Raw genomic sequence first — 13,513 nt, 5'->3', positions numbered from 1 at the left:
ACACTTCTGGCAGACTCTAAAGGTTATTGTTTCACTATTTGCCCCAGGGCTCTCAGGAGATAAACAGCACTCTTCTCTCACCAGCATCATCTTCAAACAATCTGTCACATTCTGGCAAAAGGTATCTACACATTTACATGTTTTATAAAACAAAAACAAAAAAAAAAAGCAAACATAAAGAAGAAAAATAACATATGTAACACCAGACTTGTTCACCACCAAGATCTTATAACTTTCTCAAGTCTCCTCATACCTGGAGTTACAAGCTGGACTAAGGCTTTATCATATCGTACAATCGTAATGGCTTTCCCTTCATCCTGTCCTCAACTCAAAGCTGTCTTACTTACTCTTTCTTTTCACATTCAATGAGCATGTTTTCCTGGTTAATCTCACCTTGGTAAGACAAACTTTTAATTGAAAGGTCATCACATCAGGGACAGATCCTCTGTTATAATTTGTGGATAATTCATCAACGGTCACTTCTCCCTCCTCTGTCCCTCCTTTCCTCAGACTCTCTAAAAGCAAAGCTGAAGGCAAAACGAATATTTAAGACAATAACACACAGACAGACACTGACATTTACTGACAAAAAAGCAGCCTTGCTCCCATCCACAAATTCACTGCAGACTCTCTCAGTCGTCCTCCTCCTCTGATCTCGTCCTCGGTCCATTCTGAAGCGTTCTCCTGTCTCATCTATTATAGGCCTAAATACACTTTTGTTTTGTGTTCGTGTCCATAGTTGTTTACATATTCATTTATAATCAAGAACACCATAAACAGCGGATGTAGCTCTCAAACATTAGCAGGTTGAAAGTTGATTTTTTAAATTTTTTTTTTTATTCAAACACAGGTGTAAACTACGGAATAATTGAAATTTAGTCCATTTTGTGCACTTTGATGTTTTTTTTGCAAGTTGAGCCTCTGAGTCGATGGGCAGGTGAATATGAGCGAAGAAGGGGCGGGACCTGTGTGTTACTTCGGCCCCTTCCTCCTCCAGCCGCACCCCGAAAAGCAGTACCAACCAGTTCCAGCCAAGAGTCTGTTTGTCTCACTGGTTTTTCATCATCTCAGTGTTTCTCCAACACTGAGCATGCTCACACAGCACTGACAGACACACGGACACCCTCGTCCCCCCTTTTAAGGGCCCGCAACGCCTCCTCCTGCTCCTCTTCTCCTCCTCCTCCTCCTCCTCCACTCATTCATGTTTTCATTCATCCATTTCGAAAAGTAAGGGGTATTTGATACCCTGCAGCTGCTGAACCACAAGAGACAAAACAAGGGAGAGAAATGTTAGTTATTTTGGATAACTGAAGGATGAGACTCGAGATGTTCTATAATTTTGTCACTGTCAACAAATCCCATGAAATAACCAAAACCAAAAATGTTAGCATTTTATGCTATTTCATGCTGTACTGCTTGTAGTTCGTGGCTGACAATAATCAGGTTGGAGAAGCCCAAGAAATTTTACAACCATACAAACGATGGACCAACGACAAGGTCCAGAGTTTGTTGTTTGTTTGTTTTTTATCAGTCATAGATTCAGTCTGTGATACTGGAGTTTGTTTTCTCAGCTGATGTAAAGTACTTTTTTTGATTTCCTACATTTCCCAGGATGACTTATCGTCTAAGCTGGGTGTATGGCCATCTTAGTAAAGCAAGTGAGGTGGCCAACTAGTTTGTGAACACTCAATTAAAGGATCACACACGTTTTTTGCTCCCACAATATATGTAAATATATGTGGCTCTGTGTTGTTTCTTATTTCTTATTATTGTTGCTTTGAATTACTGCTGTTGAATAACTATTGAGCTAAATATCAAAGGTTTATCTCTCTACCTGGATGCGAAGGGTGTGGCGTCAGGGGTCATCAAGTTCATCAAGGTCATCAACAAAAGACTTGGATAGCTGTTTAAGCATGCTGTGTGTGTGTGTGTGTGTGTCTGTGTGTGTTTATGTGTGTGTGTGTCATGCATGTCCATACCTGCCACTGACCTGCAGGCCAGCCAAGATGAACTCACTTTGCCAGATGTTCAAATGGCACACTGACCTGTGAACAGGGGGAAAGCTGAGACGCTTGAAGTAGAGCAAAGACACAAACCTGAAGAATACACTGTATTTAAAATGTGAACTCGTCCATGCCCACACCCCGTGACCTTTCTTAGTTCTTGATTTATGACCTGACTGTAGTTCTTTGTGCTCTTTAGTCAGAATGTGGCTCTATGGGATCAGTTAGCAGCTTCACAGAGGTTTTCCTCTCACACGGTTTGCTGCTAACATACAAAGAAAATTCGGATGGCAGGTAAACCCACAAAGAAACAGAAGCACACAAACTGATTAAAGGTTTGGACCAGAAGGAGCAGCTTTATTCACTGGTGCAGTCAGTCTACTGAACAGAACTGAAATTACACCACAGTCAGTCTGGACTTTCAGAACGTCTGCTGTCACTGCTGCAGGATGCAGACATGATCCCCACTAAATGAAGAAGCATTGGAGAGAGTCCAATTACAAATCATAAAGAAGCTGTGGGACACAAGGATCCTACCTTGGCAGATTAGTCTATTCTATGTTCATATTATATAAACTGCACAGTAACAAAAACTCTTCACATAAATATTCGAGTGGTAATTATGAGTAGATTATGTTTGAATATTTTTCCAATATTTCCAATATGGCATCATGAATTACAAATGAAACAGATCCAGTAGTCCAAGGTGAGGAAAAATCCCTCTGATCCATTTCAGTCACAAAACATCTCGGCTGCAGTTTATTTATGTTTGAGTTCTAAAATAACAGGACTGAGAGTCAACAGCTATGCTTACAGCTGTGGGAGGCTGCACTAGGTGCACCATGCTAACATGCTGATACTGAGAAGGCATCATGTTTAGCAAGGTCAGCATCTCAGTTGAGCACGTTAGTGTGCTAACATTTGGTTATTCCAGCTGAAGGCAAAGTACAGCTGAGGCTGAGGGGAATGACGGTTGTTTTGCATTTGGTCATTAAAGGAGGTTATTTGTAAGTTTTCTCTCCCACGAATGTGGTTTCTCGCCGGGAGCGGGTGGTGCTGATTGTCACTTGACAAGAGCTTCGGCTATTGTGGTCTTTCTAATAGAAGAGGTTATAATTCTGAGCAGCACAATGTCTTCAGGGCAGATTGGAGGCTACAGTGAGTCACTATCAGAAAGTAACAAGACTGGCTGAGGCTAGCTGGTTAGCATTGCTAACTTCAGCAGGAGAAAAGATGTGATAGAGACAAGAGTTAACATTGGTGCTGCTTTCCACAGCTGGATACAGCTGCTGGGGAGTAAAAGAATTAAATTTGCTGCTGAACTCACGACGTTTCTTCTAGACTGACAAGTAAACAGCTGTTAATGCTAACGCTGGCTATGTAGCAATAGCAAAACTTACAAATAGCTCCTTTAACGGAAGTATCAGTCAAATCACATTTTGACCTGACAGAGAGGAGATCACCAACGTAATTGCAGTTTATCCTGAGGTGCAAATGGATGTTTGTACAAAATTCTATGGCTATCCATTTGTTGAGAAAAAGGGGAAAAGTCAGGATCATTTGGATGCACTGCCTGAGAACCATGAATGACATGAACATTTCATGGTAAACCATCCAACAGTTACTGAGATATTTCAGTCAGCAATGAGGTGTCATCAGTCTCTCTAAACGTTAGGTGCACGCAGCATTAAATCTAAAGCATGTAATTTGAACTCATAACTGGTGATGGTGAGGAATGTTTGCTAGCACAGTGTTTATGAGGGTGTGTTTGTGCCACAGTCTGATCTGAACGCATTTCTTAATGACATGTTCTAATGTGAAAATAAAATTTGCGCCAACTCTCTTTAAAAAAAAAAAACAAAGGCTCACAAAACATGTTGAGTTACAATCCTCCCACCTGCGATGCAGTGATGCGTGACTGGTCAAGGCGTGCAGTGAGGTCAGAGGAGGAGATGTTGGCGGGGGCCCCGCGATGAAGCCTCATGGCCACCTTCCTCTCTCGCTCGGCTCGTTCGGCTCTCCCCACCTGAGGAGAGCGGTTACCTGCACACACACACACACACACACACACACACGTAAAGACACACACTTGAAATAAAAGCTTTAATGCTGTTACAGTTGCATCTCACAGTTACTTCCAAACATGCTGACCTGACTGCTGGACTCCACGTGTGACCGGATTGGAAGGTGCAGCGTCTGCCTCGTTCCTGACTCTGTTGGCTGCTGAAGGGTTTGGACCAGGCGGAAGAGCTCGACCTCCAGCTCCTCTTTGGCCTCCTCCTGCTCGCTCCTCCCCCTCTTTTCCCTCCCTCCTCTCCCTCTCTCCATCCTCTGCTGTCCTGCTGGCCCCCTGAAACACAGAGGGACAGTCAAGAAACATAAGTCATAAATATTTTGACCTCCAAGCCGGAATTATTCCGCAAAAGCATGACACTCACAAACTTCAGCATGTTCCAGTCAAAGACGTAGTCGTAGGAGAAGCCCTGTCTGTGGAAAAGGTTCCTGAAGAGCTGCCTCAGGTAAGAGTAGTCTGGCTTGTCATCGAACCTCAGGGAGCGACACAAGTTCAGGTAAGTGGAGAACTCAGCTGGGAAACACAGAAAAGAGAGAGAAGTGGATTTTAAGCAAAATGTGACCCTGCAAAGACCCTTTTTAAACTGTTTTGCATCTTATTGCTGTTGTCAAAACCCCATCTTTACTCACAGGGGTATCCCTTGCAGAGCACCTCAATGGGAGTGGACATTTTTTTCTCACTGATACGTTCATACTTCTGCCTCTTGGTAGCGGCCTTGAGCCCCTGCCAGGGCAGAGAGCCGAGGTTGAAGTACATGAGAACGTAGCCCAGAGACTCCAGATCATCTCGCCTCGACTGCTCTGTGGAGGAAAAACAAAGAACAGCGAGAGAGGAGAGAATGAAATGGCAAAAAAAAAAAATATATATATATATTTATGCAAGGGGAGAAGAAGAAAAGGGAGAGAAGGACATAAAAAGAGAATTAGAAGATGAAAGGTTTAGTAGAACACACACATTCACACCTACACAGTATATCTAGGCCAACCTCTGTGTGTGCTGTCTTACCGATGCCCAGATGGGTGTTGATGGAGGCATAGCGAGCGGTGCCGGTGAGGTTCTTATTCTCACGGTAGGGGATGTGTTGGTGCGTTCGGGCGTCACGGTATTTCTTGGCCAGGCCGAAGTCGATGATGTAGACCAGGTTGCCCTTCTTGCCGAGCCCCATCAGAAAGTTATCGGGCTTTACGTCTCTGTGGATGAAGTTCTTGGAGTGGATGTATTCAATCCTACTGATCTGCGGCCGAGAGACAGGGAAGAGGATTTAGTTGGATTAAAGGAGAGTACTGGTGGTCTTGTATGTTGTACCCCATTAACAGAAAATCCATTTCATAAGAGTATGCTGTGAACTTTTAGGTTTAGTCCTTCCAGGCAGCCCCTGCATCGTTTCATGTCAGTATCCTGTCACAGTCAACTCACAGAGACTTGAACTTGGCTTGAGCCATGAAATTAATCATGACAAACATTTCTTTGCCGTTTGAGGCAATTCCTTCTGCAATTCAGCACTGCACTCTGCTAAAGATGGAGGACTCACAACACACAGATTTATAAAAGAAATGGTCAGAATTGAAGGGTGCGATATCTTGACCTGAGTATATGTTAAAGGGGCAATTTGTAGGTTTTTTTTCTGCCGCCGAATGAAGTTTCAATAAAGTCTTTTGTTAGACCCTCCCTGTCTGGTAAAGGCCCTTGTCTTACACATCAAGTTGTTAACACAGGGCTTCTGTTAAATATGTGAGAAGTAAACTGAGTTTCATGTGTAAAATAAGTGGAGTGTGTCCCTTTACTTTTTGTCACAGTTACATAAATTTCATATGAAATTATGCATGTTGCCATCAGAGAATGTTTTTAAACTGTAAGGTAGATGCTCTGATATCCAAGACTCGACATGTGCAACCTAGGAATGAGTTATTATTAAATAGTATATATAATAGTATATCATAGTATATTATATGGCAACCTTTACATCTAAAATCATCTGTTGTGGTGTGCTTTAGAAATGGGTCGTATTCAGTCAATAGTGTGGTACATGCAGTTGTAATTTATGGTCCTCAAAGTGCAGTAAAAAAAAAAAAAAAACACCCAGTGAGAGATAAAATTGAAAAACTGACTGATCTTATGTTTCGACAATGTAAAAATTAGAATCTGTCTTTCTTCAGGTTTTCACATTAGTGAGGACTTTGGCTTTAGCATCTAAAAAACAGTTACTCCCTTTCAGATAATCAGTTACCTTCACTGGTCTTGACTGCAACACTGGGAGTCTTTATATTCCCACTGTGTTTGATCTAAAACTGAAAGTGAGCTTCAAAGGCCACAACTCTCATTGCCCAGTGAAATAATAGTTGAGTCAGTGGTGCTGATCAATAACCCTGTCAGCCTGTGTGCAGATATATAGGGGTCATTTTATGTTATGGTACAGTACAGAGAGGAGGGGAGGGGAGGGGAGGGGAGGGGGAGATGTTGCAACGACAGCAGAGAGCGATTAGGAACAGAGGTCAGAGTGGCCAAGAGAAAATGGGATGAAAAGAACTAATGTGCCAGTCGTAGACGAAAGAATGACATATGACAGATTAAAAAGGCCCATAAAAGACACAACAATCTGACCTATGTGAAGAGGATTAGTCCGCCTTGCGGAGCCACCATGTCCTAGATTTGAATTGACTTTCACGGAGCAGCTGAGTGGTTGGAGATAGTGAGGGGATAAGCTTTGTCTCGAGCCGGGAAACAAGCTTCAGTTTAGATGAGAATTATTCTCTGATTTCAAATGATCCATTTAGTTGTAGTCTAAAAATAGAGAAATGCTTTTATTGAAATCTTTATAACTTCACAGCCTGAGGTTGACCTCAGAGCAATGTGTGCAAAGCAACAGTAGCCCTTTTAAATACGTTTGGGACTGCATCATTTCATTTGTACCTTTCAATCATTTACAATTCTGTTCATCTATTTTTTCTCAGCCTTGGGGCCCTGAGGAGCCCCGTTATAGAAACTCAATGAACCCTGAGGTTTTTACTTAACGTAAGTAAACGGTGTGGCAATTGTTGGCTCAGGATCCCAGGAAAAACCCTGATGGACCGTTATGTTTTATAGTGTGGACTGCAGTCAGTCAGTCTGTCTCACCATCTGGTCGGCCAGCAGCAGCACTGTTTTCAGACTGAACTTGCGGGAGCAGAAGTTGAACAGGTCCTCCAGACTGGGGCCCAGCAGCTCCATTACCATAACGTTGTAGTCGCCTTCTGCTCCGCACCACTTAATAGACGGGATTCCCACTGTTGGGAGGGGAGGAGGGGGCAATCAGAGAGTTAGGACACAGAACAGTGCATCATAACACGGGGCAGAGAAATTCCAGCCTGTGCAGTTTATAATTCACCAACTTTTACTGACGCAGAACTTTTTTTTTTTCACTGCTTTATTTGACAATTACAGTATCTTTAGCTATTTCAACAATTTATCAATTACATTTAGCTGTTTAATTGTTTCAGCTGTTTATTCATTCATTTCAAGTTAGCTTAAAGACTATCACTTTAAGATAACTAGTTCAACTGTTTCATTAATTTTGGATATTTAATTCAAACTTCTATTCATTACTTTTAGCTGTTTGTCTTTGCTCGTATATTACTGTTATATATTATGATCTTATTATTAATATTTACCTAGTAGTGGTAGTAACATAGCTACCACTATATATTACATTGCTTTAAATTACTTTTATTGCTGTACCATAATGCTGTATTACTCCTGTGTTGTTGTTATTATAGTTTTATATTATTTTATATGCTATATCATAGCATCAATTACCATTTCTATTTTGTAAATATTTCATAGTAGTGATAGACTGCATTCCATCATTAACATGCATCATTTAAACACTCCTCAACACCTTTCAACAGCCATGACTACACCTCCGTGCTACTGAACGACCACTGATATCTTTAATTCCAGCTGAATAGGTGTCTCAGTGTCCTGGAATGACCCTGAATGCACCTCATATACCCTTAAATGTTCTGAAATGCCTTTCAAGGTCTCAAAATGCACTGTGATGCCTCTGAAACAACTGTAATCTTTGTTAATAGCCCTCAACAATTCTATCTACCCATCGGCAGCCCTTAATACCCTTTAATGCACCTAAAACTCTCCACTGCTTCTCAGTGCCGCCAAGTAAAGCTTTCAAAACCCCTGAAAAAGTCTTTTGGTTTATCTCACCTCCACCCTGCATCATCTTGTAGAACTTGCTCTCAATATGGAGCTGTGGGTGTTTGGTCTTCACACATTCCAGTTTGATGGCTACTTCCTCTCCTGTAGCAATGTTAGAGCCTGATGGGAGAAACAGCAGGGACGCAGTTACAGCTTATCAGCAGCTTCTGACACAACCAGGGTCTCTTCACCTGTGAAATTTAAGCGTGAGATCTGGTAATCACAGAAGAAGAAAAAAACCTCACCGAGGTAAATGTCTCCGAAGGATCCACTCCCTATCTTCCTCCCAAGGCGGTACTTGTTCCCCACCCTTAACTCCATGGCTCCTGAGCTTTTCAACTCACTGACGGGATAAACACACACACACACGCACGCACGCACAGATACAAACACACACAAAGCTGTCATCAATCACTGGTGATCAATAGAGTAAAAGGACACTGTGGTGCAAAGCTGCAGACTTTAGACTCAAAGCTATGAGCCCTTGGGCTGCTGTATCATGAAAGAAAATGAAACTGGTAGCTTGGGAAATATCGACTGGAGAGATGAGAAAGAATGAAAAGTGCAAATTACTGAGCCAAAACAGTGACATAGTGCAGTCTGAGTTGACTCACTGGAATGAGGAAAGAAAATGTTGCTCATTTCCAGCCATAAAGTGACTTGATGTGACTAAATGCAAAGTGGAAGCAAAACATTTCTCAGCACACAAGATCTAATGCAACAACCCTGTTCCTATCGGCCATGTTTTGTTGAGTTAGAATCATTACACCTTCAGAGGGTGTGATAATAAATTCTGGTATCTCGGAGGACAACAATGTAGGCCAATGAAGTGTTTATAAAGTGCATGGGGAGAAGGTGAGAGCAAAGAAGAACAGAGCATGTAATTGTATAACATGATTTATTCAGAGCTGCAGGGGGGTGGGGGGTGGGGGGGCAACTGGATCAGCATCTCACACACTCTTCCCAAAGCACTTCAAAGGAGTCTGGTCCTGTATACAAGCGATTTGCATAAACTCCCAATTTCTGACTGGAGTCCCCTGACAAAATTCAAATGAGTCATGTTCTCCTCACCCAAGCTCCATCTGCCTGAACAGCCATGAAATAAGGGCTTGAAAGTGGGAAATGACTGAAGGCTTTTCGACAGATTATGTCTTACAAACCAGTTTGACATTGCCCTTAATGCTGACTAAGTTCATTTTTTTAAGTCTTGGCTGCATCATAGACCTACATACACCCCATCCACATACACAGTGCAGGGAAAATAAGGCAGAGCAAGCCACTGCTGCACATTACCAAAGCCTTTACATCAGGTTTCTCCAGCTCATTTCCTCCCTCAGCCTCCAAAGATGCTATACTGCCTCTGTTATAAAACTGAGACCCACTGTAGCTGCAAAGGACTGCAAAAACAGGCGAGACCTGATATTGTCAGAGAGAATACTTCATGCAGTTGCCCCAGATACCACAGGAGAAAAACAGGGGAAGGTGCTGAATGCAAAAACACACAGTTCATCTCTCACTGACCATCAAATGTGGCAAAAATTCCCATAACCGCACCCTCCTTATAGGACCTCTGAACAAGCGCACCCCCCCCCCCCCCCGCCCCCCCGCCCCCCGCCCCAACACGACTCTATGTGGACTGTATTTGTTTAACACATAAAGCCTTACACACACCATCACACACGCACAAGCCTCCAGACACCTTGACAAGCCAAAATACACCCCCCCCACCACCACCACCACCCCACCTCCTCCTCACCGGGTTATGTCAGGCTCCGTGGTCGCCCGGCTCTGTCTCTCTCACTCAGGACCCTGGACAGCGACGCACCGACGCGGCTTCGGACGGCTCATAACCTCGGAGATCCGTGACCTGAACTCCCGCTCCCGAAAAAAAAAGACCCCCCCAAAAAAAAAAAAAAAACACACACAGCTGATCCGAGCGACTCTGGAAGATTCTCACTGTCAGGATTTTTTTTTTTTTTTTTTTGGAGGAACGCCGAAACCAGACACTGAGGTCCTTCTCTCTCTCTCTCTCTCTTCTCTGGCTGCTCTCCTCTCTCTCTCTCTCCCCCTCTTACACACCCCCACCCAGCCCTCTCTCAGTTTACACCATTGACAATATCAATGATGTCATCCACAGACTTGCAGAGATGCCCGGATTGTCTTAAAGCCGCCGATCTGCTGCTGGTTTTTGCAGACATGAATGAAGCATACAGAAATCAAGCCGCTCACTTAAAGCTGCTGCATGTGTCCGGAGCAACACCTCTTTCTCAAATTAATCCTAAAAGTACAGTGTAGAAAGATTTCATAATTGTTGCATGGACAGGTGTCATGTGCGTGCTGTACTACCTGTCCATACATAAGAAGCAAAATGCTCATAGATTTATATATAGGCTACAGGGAAAGAGTAAACTGCCCCATCTAGTGGTTCTGACAAATAACGTACTTTATACTGCACAACTTTTTGAAAATTTTTACAACTGGTCACAGGATGTTTGAAGTGGAACTGCACTTTTGGTATTATTCAGTATACAGCAATAACCAATGAACCAGAACCCCATAATAATAATAATAAAAAACTACTGACAAGGGTAGAGATGATTGGTTGATTCACCATCTGTCTCTTGACTCTCTTTCCTTTTAACTCTTCCTGTCACTAACAAGCTATCCATTTTGATATTCCAGTTTTGGCCATGGATTTAATAATATTTGCTCACAATCAGACTGAGATAGCAAACAAGTATAGGATGAGGTCCAGCAGCAACAACATAAAAGTTCCGTATATCTAAGCCTTAATATGAGAAAAAAAAACGATAAAGAGTTTTTAAAAGATAATTTCGTTTTAAAATTTTTTTTAAATGATTTGTGGCAAATTATACTTTCACGGCGCCGCCCATAGAATTATCAATGGAGCCTCTAAATGGAGCTTAAATTAGCTTAGCTTGAATAAAAGAAGGCTAACAGCTAGGCGAATTAATTTCACGTCTGTTGGACTTAAAAGTTTTTTGCACTCAGACATGTTTGTGAGCATATATTAGTTTTTGCAAAGCTACACGTTAGCCTACCTAACATGTCGACTGAGAGGGAAAAGTAATGAAAATGTTTCCTGCTGTGCCAGAAAAAACAGACGGCTAGCTGAGGCCTCCTCCACAGGTACAGGCGATATATCCCTAACCGTAAAGTCATGTTGGCGAATCAGAAGTCTTCAGACGTCTGATAAAAGTTATTACCGGCTTAAGCCATAGACTGTTTATAAAAGATTTTTAAAAAATAAAATAAAATGACATAAAAAAAAAATCTCTGGTTATTCTTATCCCTGCGGACCGTTAAAAGTTTGGTAAGCAATGACGTCACATACATTTTTGCGCATGCGCTTCACACAAGAACAACAATGGCGGATAAATACCAGTTTCTGTACGTTTGGTTAGAACCAGGTTTTCACCAGCATCTACTAAAAGTATACAACTTTAGCTGGCCTAGCTGCGTCTGTCATCACCTTGTGTTGTAGCGTGACGCTAAGATGTCGATTGTGTCATAAGTAAAAGGTGAAGAAATAGATGTCAAATAACTAAAAATAAATTAATAATTAGCCATTAATGTTTTTGCTTTATGGCCAAGAAAGTAAACTCACCAGGACTGCTCTGGATATTCTTCTCGGTGTTAGAATTACTTCTTTTACTCATCCTAAAATACAATAATAAGTTAAAATTGATCAAAACAAGACAGCAGAATGGGATATAAAACCAGGGGGTGCTCCAGAATAAGTGCAGCATTCACACCAACAGGAACTTTTCTAGCACTGCTAACTATGGGGTAGATTCTGATTCTCTTTCAGGTGCAAGAAATACATTTTACTGAAACAAGTCACAGTGCCATTCACTATGTATGGACCAGTGCTGTATTGTCAGACAGTCCTATTGACTTCACTGTCCCATGGCACAGGAATAACATGTGAATTCATGAGATGGTTGGCATTTGAAACAGCAAAGAAAATGTGATATGAATACCTGACACCCTACAGGTCAACTGTGAACACCTCAGTCGGACAGATCAAACAACAAACCACCACAGACTTCAATTCAACCTTTATTATCTTGTTCTTTTCCGCTTTAAATTAATTTCCTCTCCTTTTTGTAACATCTGAAATAAATGAAAACATCCCGAACAGGAGTGATAATAAAGACTGACTTAATTTAAATTGATACATAATAACAAACAGTAAAACATATGTAATGTCTTTAACGTGTCTGTAAAACACTGTTCCAGCTCAGCTTGGTATGGTAGGATTTGGCATCTTAACAGAAATGCCTTCAGTTGGTTGCTTCGTCTTAAAAACAAAATATTCTCTTATTGCATTTGACAGAAAAAAAAAAGAAAAAAAAAATACAAACAGGAACAAAACGCTGCTAAAAAACACAACTTAAGAGACATATGCAATAGTGCCAATGTTTTTGAACTTTTTAGCTATCACAACAGTCAGTCAAGCACGCAAACGTGTGTATACATTCACACACACAACCACACATGCACACACACACCCTTTCTCTCAAATGCAAGCTGTCAGATTAACATCTAGTCACTTTCCTGACTGGAGCAGATAAGTGTTCAAAAGCAAGCGCACACACACACACTCACACACACACTCACACGCACGCGCACACTCACTCACACTCACACTCACACAAACATTTCTCATGAATCTCATGGACAAGAAAGAAAGAAAAAAAAAACATTCAACATTGTAGCAATAACACAGACACTCCCCATCATCATCATCATCATCATCATCATCATCATCATCTTCATCACATCCTCCTCCATTCGGTCATACCGTCAACACTCCTTTCATGCACACACAGGCAGGCAGGAGGGCACCTTGTACAGCGAGTAAATAAGTGATCTTAGTCATCATTAACATCATGACAATATATAATAACCAACTTGATTTCTCGAGTAAGAAAAAATACAATAGCGAGGTCAGTGTTTGAAGGGCAAACAAAAAAAAAAAAAAAAAAAAAAAGACATCTCTGGATTTCCCACAAGAGAGTTTGCACACCATTTCTCTTTTCTTTTAAAACAGAAAAAATAATGATAAACAACCGACGTACATCAACAAGGAGATACAATTTTGCTTGTCAAATATAAGAGCAGTGTGTAACTGATGAGAAGGTGTGATGCTGCTGACATGGCGGGCGGGCGGCCGCTGGGTGTTAGCCAAGGCCACTGCTGTTGTAACATTGAGTCGTCCAGT

At 41.8% G+C, this 13,513-nt stretch overlaps 1 protein-coding gene across 2 annotated transcripts; it reads right to left on the bottom strand.

The window, feature by feature from the left end:
- Positions 1-1,172: 1,172 nt before the first annotated feature.
- Positions 1,173-10,119, bottom strand: LOC111219836 (casein kinase I-like). Of its 2 annotated transcripts, none has more exons than XM_022742657.1 (11): positions 10,022-10,119; positions 8,511-8,608; positions 8,275-8,385; positions 7,192-7,340; positions 5,083-5,311; positions 4,707-4,877; positions 4,442-4,590; positions 4,155-4,353; positions 3,901-4,046; positions 1,980-2,045; positions 1,173-1,255 (listed from the first exon to the last, which is right to left on the bottom strand). In XM_022742657.1, exons 2-10 carry the CDS (start codon positions 8,584-8,586, stop codon positions 2,013-2,015), a joined length of 1,263 nt encoding a protein of 420 aa, XP_022598378.1. In that variant the 5' UTR covers positions 8,587-8,608; positions 10,022-10,119; the 3' UTR covers positions 1,173-1,255; positions 1,980-2,012. The 2 variants fall into 2 exon arrangements, with proteins under 2 accessions (XP_022598378.1, XP_022598379.1); XM_022742658.1 differs by having other exon boundaries at positions 1,216-1,252.
- Positions 10,120-13,513: the final 3,394 nt, after the last annotated feature.

The sequence above is a fragment of the Seriola dumerili genome, unplaced genomic scaffold (genome assembly GCF_002260705.1).
Source record: "Seriola dumerili isolate Sdu_G_001 unplaced genomic scaffold, Sdu_1.0 BDQW01000068.1, whole genome shotgun sequence".
In the NCBI taxonomy this organism is placed as follows: domain Eukaryota; kingdom Metazoa; phylum Chordata; class Actinopteri; order Carangiformes; family Carangidae; genus Seriola; species Seriola dumerili.
Note: the sequence above shows the minus strand (reverse complement) of the source record. Positions and strands in the feature narration are given on the sequence as shown.

Coding starts and splice junctions, on each gene's coding strand:
- LOC111219836 (XM_022742657.1), bottom strand. CDS start 8,586: ATGGAGTTAAGGGTGGGGAACAAGTACCGCCTTGGGAGGAAGATAGGG. Junction 4,591..4,706: donor GCTCTGCAAGGGATACCCCT/GTGAGTAAAGAT, acceptor TGTGTTTCCCAG/CTGAGTTCTCCACTTACCTG. Junction 4,047..4,154: donor ACGTGGAGTCCAGCAGTCAG/GTCAGCATGTTT, acceptor GTGTGTGTGCAG/GTAACCGCTCTCCTCAGGTG.